The sequence below is a fragment of the Calidris pugnax genome, unplaced genomic scaffold (genome assembly GCF_001431845.1).
Source record: "Calidris pugnax isolate Ruff unplaced genomic scaffold, ASM143184v1 scaffold8, whole genome shotgun sequence".
In the NCBI taxonomy this organism is placed as follows: Eukaryota; Metazoa; Chordata; class Aves; order Charadriiformes; family Scolopacidae; genus Calidris; species Calidris pugnax.
The window spans coordinates 13,776,958-13,784,131 of NW_015090830.1; the positions used below are offsets into that span (position 1 = coordinate 13,776,958).

General features: G+C 40.5%; 1 protein-coding gene across 1 annotated transcript in view; it reads left to right on the plus strand.

Annotated features, from left to right (window-relative positions):
- Positions 1 to 1,921: 1,921 nt before the first annotated feature.
- MYLK4 (myosin light chain kinase family member 4) overlaps positions 1,922 to 7,174 on the plus strand; it is a 28,751-nt gene continuing 23,498 nt past the window's right edge. The window contains exon 1 of the mRNA XM_014940829.1: positions 1,922 to 2,581. Coding sequence (XP_014796315.1) covers positions 1,922 to 2,581 — 660 coding nt within the window. The remainder of the gene's footprint in view (positions 2,582 to 7,174) is intronic.

Consider the following 7,174-nt stretch of genomic DNA (forward strand, 5'->3'; position numbering starts at 1 on the left):
CCTAAACTCGCCGTCTTTTTTTCCCTGTCCTGTTTCCTATTTTAAAATCATTTAACCTTCTCAATCGACTCAGGGAATATCCTATGCACAATAACAGATGGTGGTCACCTCTTGGTAACATCTGTTATGTAAGGAAGACATAGAGGAGATTTCAATGCATGTTTGTGTCATGCATGGACACAGTTCACCTTTCACTCACAGTAACATGCTGCTCTCAAAAGGTGACAAAAGTACCTAGGAACTTTTTTCCTTTATTAACCTGTGGTAACCTGAGAACAAGCTCCCAAATTAGCTTATCAACACTGACTACATGGTGATTTATAAATGACTGAGGGCAAATGCCTTTGGAAACTTTTGAAAACTTCAACTGTGATTGACTCTAAAAGACATCTTTGGTACCTAAACACAAAGAAAATCATTTCATACTCTTCATTTAGTGAACAGATGCAATTTTGAAGGGCTATTTAATGTGTTAGATATCCAGAACTTGCTCTGTGCTTTGCCTAATTATCCCTCACTCTCTCCATGTAAAGGATGGGGAAACTGAGGTTGGCAAAAGAAATAATTCCCTGGGAACACAAAAGAAGCTCTTGATCCTTTGAGTAGGGCAGTAGTCTGGCTGCTTTCCAACCAGCTTGTTGATTTCGATAAGAGGTACAGCACAAGTGCAGACTGAGCCATGTGTGATCAATCTATAACAGTCATTTGTCCAAAGTAGCCTTTTCTTTGTATTTTAGAGGCAGCCTTTCTCCATCAAGGTGATCCATACTGATTTGCTTCTTGTTCATGTGGAATATAGTTGACTTGAGATGAGAAGTTCTGGTTTTGTTATTTCCTTTTAATTCTGTTTATAGTTTTCTAACCAACATGAAAAATATTCAACAATTCAAACCTACATCTAGGGAATCCTGTTCCCAGTCATGGCATTTCTTCTTTGCCCGATGTTGTCTTTCTGAAAGAAATTCAGGTCTTTTGCAAAAGCAAAATATAAACAAAGTGTTTGAGTTATGAAAACTCATTACTGAGTTTGAGATCTTTATTGGCAGGCAAACAAAGCAAAGAACTGAGTCTCTCTATTAAACTTTGTCTTTTGGAATTTGTATGACCAGATCATAGTAAAATATAAAAGCCTCATCATTTGTGGTAAATTAGTGCAGTCTCAATACATACAGAAGTAAATTAAGATTTTGGCTATGGAGAAAATTGCTTGTGTATTAAAGATCTAGCTGTGTGGTAGCTAAAATATAGGGTAGAGAAAGGGGTTCTGATTTTTTCAGATATCTGCATCTCCTCCTTCTTTTACTTTCTTTAATGTATTTGGTTTATTAAGAACTCTGTTGACTTCCTGCCTGATGTAACAGGGTTTCCAAGCAATAGAGGTTTTCATCTGAAACGCTCACCTTAAGACACAGTAATTTCAAGCAGCCACATTTAAGGTCCCGGTAAGGACCCTTATTCTCTTCGGATCAGGGATCACATTACATACTAGGCTTTTGAAAAGCAACAACACTACTGCCAAAGTGTCTCTACCCTTAGAGGCTTCTCACGTATCACGTAGCCTTTTTGCTGTCAAATTCCACTGGAGTGCAAATAGTTCTAGTCCCTGCTAGGGCTGATGTCACTGAACCGAGTGCATTTAGGATGCGCATCTCAATATTCACTTCATTTGGAAACAGATACATATTAATATATATTTATATATATAAAGAATCGATCAAAGGCATTTTTCTTCCTAAATAATTTGGGTGTCTCTTTCCTCTGTTTTAGTCAAATATATGAGAGTAGTTTATAGATTAGTTGAGCTGGAGTTGCCAAACTTGGCTGTATATCTGAGCAGTCTGGATGGGAAGCCTTTGCAACTGATATTGTCCTCAAGCAGCTGATTACCAGAGCGTTTCCTTCCCCTACTCATACCAGCAAAATGACCACATCCAGCAGGCAGAGCTCTTCTACATCTGTGGTCAACAACTTGGCCAAAATATTCGATCCAAACGCTTTGCAGAACCAAGGGCCTGATAATGGAATGGACCCCCCCCAAATTCTTCATGTTGCAAGCCGTGATGTCAGCACACCTGAAAGTTTTAACATCATGGATATGAAGTTTGCCTCCCTTGAGCAGAAAATAGATAAGCTGTTGACTCTGCAAGACAATGTCCTGAAGAAGCTCAACAGCGTTTCTCAAGAAATCGGCTGCATTGAAAAAGACATTAAAATTGTAAAAGCGGAAAGATCTGAACCTGGACCAAGGACGGAAAGAAATAAAAATCTGAGAAGTAATGAAATGAAGAGGCTTTGCCTTAAAATGCAAAAATCTCTTTCTGATATAAACAGGAATGCGGAGCGGCAGGTTAAAAGGCTAGATGGACTGGAACAAAATGTTTCTGGACTACAGAAGCTTGTAGGGCCTCTGGTTGAGAAGGTTAAAACATTAGTAATTCATAACTCAAGTGTAAAACACCATGTTCAAAAACGTAAACTTTGCAAGGCAGGTGATTATAGAAAAGAAGATGGACATCTTTTTAGGATGCACATTTTCTCGGAGACAACAGCTGCCGACCTGCTGAAGATGAAAAATGAAAAGGTGAGCCCAGGTTTGTGTTTCCTCTTGTCAGGAATCCTTGCCAGCTACGATATGTTCTGCTATATGCTTAGTTTTTTCATTTTATTAACTTTTAAGAGACAACAACCAATATGCTCTAAAAATGAAAAGGATTAGAACAAACTGAGCAAGTTTCAATAGAAAAGATATAGAAAATCTACTGAGCGATAAATACCTTCATTTTTTTCAAATTATTTCTTTACAGTTGTAAAACATAACTAGGGGTCACTGGCATGGGTGACAAAAATTGACCCAGATTTCAGTAGGCTTGGGTCTTGGCCATACATTTTACTATCATCTTCCCTGGATTTATAATTATCTGTGGGAATCAAGTTGCAGCAGTCGTGTTACAGGGAGTGGGATTTAGAGCTTAGTGAAACTGGTAAAAATCCTTCCTGGGTTAGATCATGTCCATACGTACGCCCTTTATTTCAAAAAACAACTTAAGTGTGCTGTTCCAATCTGGTATTTCTGCTGACATCGGTGGGGAGGGAGGACTTCTAAACTGGGATCTGAGGTAGGGTTACTGTAACTGGAGCTGTGGCTTTTGTAAACTTCCTCGGGAGAAAAAATGCCTGTGTCACCATAACGGGAGTTTCATCGTGTTCTTTACAGGTCAGATTAAAAGACCACAAAAATCTCTTGAAAGGCTCCATTGATTATTATAGGCTCTTGAAACGCAGTTTAACTATTCTTTATCTAGTAAAGAAGCCAGTGGCATTAGAAAATTAAGGAATTTCTTCTGACATTGTGTTGATATTTAATTAGCCTACAGTGAACCAAAAAGGTTGCCTTTCACGTTCTTTTCTGCCTTTTTTTTTTTTCCCCTCCAAAAAAGTCACATACAGGCTTTACTTTTTTATACATTTTAAGAGTAATTCTTGAGGTTTTTTTCTAAAGTTTTTGAGCAAGAAAAACATCACATAAAGTTATTATTGGAAATGGCATTCCTTGAAAAAAGAAGCACCCAGACCAGTATTACTCAGACTGGTCTGTTCAGCAAATCAGGTACTTTTCAGCTGGGTTACTCCTAGGCAGCCCCACTTCTCAGGTAGACAAGTCCTAGTAGGAAACTATAAAAGTAGCTATCAGTGCTGAGTAGCAGCAGAGGAGCATCTTGTAAAGCTCTGTCAGCTGAACTGGCTGATCTGACTCTATGTAAGGATATAAAATGTGCAGCCTTGTTGCCAGAGCATCATTAACTGAAGGGAAAAGTTGCTGCCCTGCCAAAGGAGACCAACAACAAAAGTGTTTTTTACAGGCCCTTCCTGAACACCAGGTTGGACTGGTTTCAATAAAGGAGTTTCAACAAAAGAGACATTTTCTTCTTTTACACCATTACTTTGATGAGAAAAGATTACTTATTTTGAGCATTTGAGTTTAGGGCTTCTTTTACTTTTCAAATCATCAATGAAAATGTCTGTTGTAAAAGCCCCATGGTAGTGAGACCCTCAGGTCATCTCTGCCATGCTGTGATCACTGCAGTTTTTGGCAGAGCTCTACTTTTATCGGTGGAATTGTGTATTCATCTAAACTATATATAAACTGAATCAGGCCTGGGATGTTAAGGAACTGCCAGGTCCTGGAGGCCTGAGTAGGTGTGAGACTCTCTCCCTCCTTGTGTGGGCTTTGCTGGTGAGTTTATGGGAGCTGGTGGGTGCAGTAGAGGGTGCAGGTCAGAGGAGGAGGTCGTGCTCCTGGCAGGCAAGAGGGGAGCCAGGACAGCAGAGGTACCCAGTGGGGAGTTCAGAGATATGAAGGCCCTGAAAGGGGAGTGTAGGGGGCTTGAACATGATGGGAAACAGAGGCAGCCTGCTGACAAAGACCCAAAGAGGAGAGAGCTGAGCGGAGTCTCTTTTTCCAACAGCAGCTCCTTTTGTAGTCTTCTCACTGATTCATTTTTATTTAGGCAGACTCTTGGTATTGTGGAGTGGACTTAGTAGGAGCTTGTGTAGCAGGAGGGCTTAGGCAAGGCGGCACAAGTGTGTCTGGAGTCACGCTGGTGATATTATTACGTTGTTAATATTTTGTTTGTTTTATGAGATAGCATACATATGTTAGCTTGTCATTACCTTCCTCTCTGTGCTTCTGATTTATTAGTAAAGCACCATTGTAAAATTATCAAGCTATCTTGTGAACAACAGCTGGCTTTAGTAAACACTTAGTCATCTTGGGTTTAAGTAAAACCAGACTTGAATTCAGCCCTACGTTAAGAATAATAGAATATGGTATGATACCCTTCAGCAGAGACTGCTGAGCTTGGCTGTCAGTTTAGTAGGAGCCAGTATTTACCACTGTTCAGGGCAGACTCTCCTCTGCCTGAGGGAGTAGGAACAGCATCTCTGAGCAAGTTAGTGAAAAGACTTGTCCATGAGATACTGTGAAGTTGGTTGCATGTGCCTCTGCCTGCTACGTATTCCAACTAGGTTTACAAGTGAGGTTTTAAATTGTTGTGACAAAAGCAAAAAGAAAAGCAGAGGAATAGAGCAATAGGGGATCTCACCCCCTGCAGAGTTTTATACCTGAAATGTACCACTGATAGCTGGTGGTATAGCAATGAACAAATCTATCTGATTATGCAGAAATCAATCCTTGCATCTTTAAACACAATCCTTATTACTGACTCTAGGTCCCTACCTGATGACAATTTTGAACAATGCTGATGTTGCAGAAGTTCTGGCTGCCAGGCAGTAAGACTAACATCTGTTTTATGCTAGGTGAACTTCATATGGCAATACAGAACAACCCTGCAATCACTTTAGATGTACACAGTTTTATTCTGTTTCCTTACTTCTGTGAGCAATGTGATCCATTCACTACAGCTAATTTAGAAAGTACCAAATTTTGTGCCCTGCTGGAGATGGTCAGGTATTTTGGATGATGTGGCTAGTTGTCATCCACCCTGCCCTAGCTATGAGCAAATGCCACCTCATAGTTCCAATTGGCTGAGCAGTCTGACAAATACTTTGCTGTCCCCAGCCTGATTCTGCAAAATAATCTGATCTTTCTTATTTACTAGTATGTGGTGCAGTAGGTGGCCATGGATATATCTGGATAAGGCAGTGGATTGTCTTTACATATTGCTTAATGACCTGCTTTCCCATCCTTCCCTCATAGAATCATAGAATTGTCTAGGTTGGAAGGGACCTTTCAGATCATCAAGTCCAACTGTCAACCTAACACTGACTAAAGACATCACTAAACTATATTGCTAAGCACTACGTTTACCTGTCTTTTAAATCCCTCTAAGGATGATGATTCCACCACTTCCCTGGGCAGCCTGTTCCAATGCTTGATAAACCTTTCAGTGTAAAAATTTTTCCTAATATCTAATCTACAGCTCCCTGGTGCAACTTGAGGCCATTTCCTCTTGTCCCTCTTTAGAGAGGTGCTGCTCTTTCCTTTATTAATTGGAGGACTGGTTTTTAATTTTTCCTAACTAGCTCACTTTACAGAAATGGATTAAGTAGAGAGCAGTGGAAAAGACAGAATAACGGGGACAGAAGGGAGGAATGGGAGAGAGGAAAAGGTGGGGTGATGAGCAGCTGGGTGTGTAATCTCTCTTCTGGCTTCAGCAGCAGTTGGAACAGTTTCCAGATCATAGGCTCCACAGGGACTTTTTGTGCTCTGCAAAATACAGAGATCGTTCTCCTCTGAAGCAAAATTTCTGCTTTCCTCCCTTTTACTGCCATCCTGAAATACCTCCACTGCCTCATACAGGAGGTTAGTTTATTTCTGCTTTGGGTTGGAGTTATAATATTGTGTAGCCTGCAGACACTTCAAGCTTTGTCAGTGCTGCCAAATGTCTCCCAGCCGTTTTCCACTGAGTGCAGCGTGACCCTATCACCACATGGCTGAGAGAAGTAGCATGTATTACTTGTCGTTTTAAGTTATTTTCTTACTACTACCGCCCAGGGAAATCAGCAGTTCTACAGTAAGGGTCTTTAAAAGTCCTGAGGTTTTCCTCAAATTCACCTTTTTAAGTAGTCCGTGATAATCCTGTTGCAAAATGACTCTGTAACTCCTTTTCAGTCTTATTCCTTCCACCTATAAAGAAAGGGAGTAAAATAATACTTCACTTATTTCCTCCAAATTAAACAGTTTAGAGATTCTATACTATTAACCTGTGAATACTCACCTGGAGAGTCAGAAAATCCCTTTTGTTGCCATCATAAAGTGGTGTTGAACTTTCTGCTGTTGCCTGCAGGTTGCTGTAACTTCAGTCTCCTGCTGTTTCTGCAGGCTTTGCCATAGGGCTAATAACTTAGGGGCAGTTTGAGGCTGTTTCCCACACTAAAAACAGCTCCCAACAGTGGGAGCTGTGCTTTCTGTTTGAACCCTCTGTTCCTAACATGCAGGTATCACACTGCAATCACAACTCACTGGCTGCTTTAGTAGGAGTCTGCAATGAAACTGCTCTTTGCCTCAGTTTGCCATTCTGATTCCTTCATTTTGCCTACAAATACCAAGGGTTCCCTTATGCATTATTTAAATTCTCTCCAGATTGGCCATGTTCCGTGAATTTTTCATATTCCGGCCAAATAGGCAGGAATTGTTTCTTCTCCCCCCCCCCCC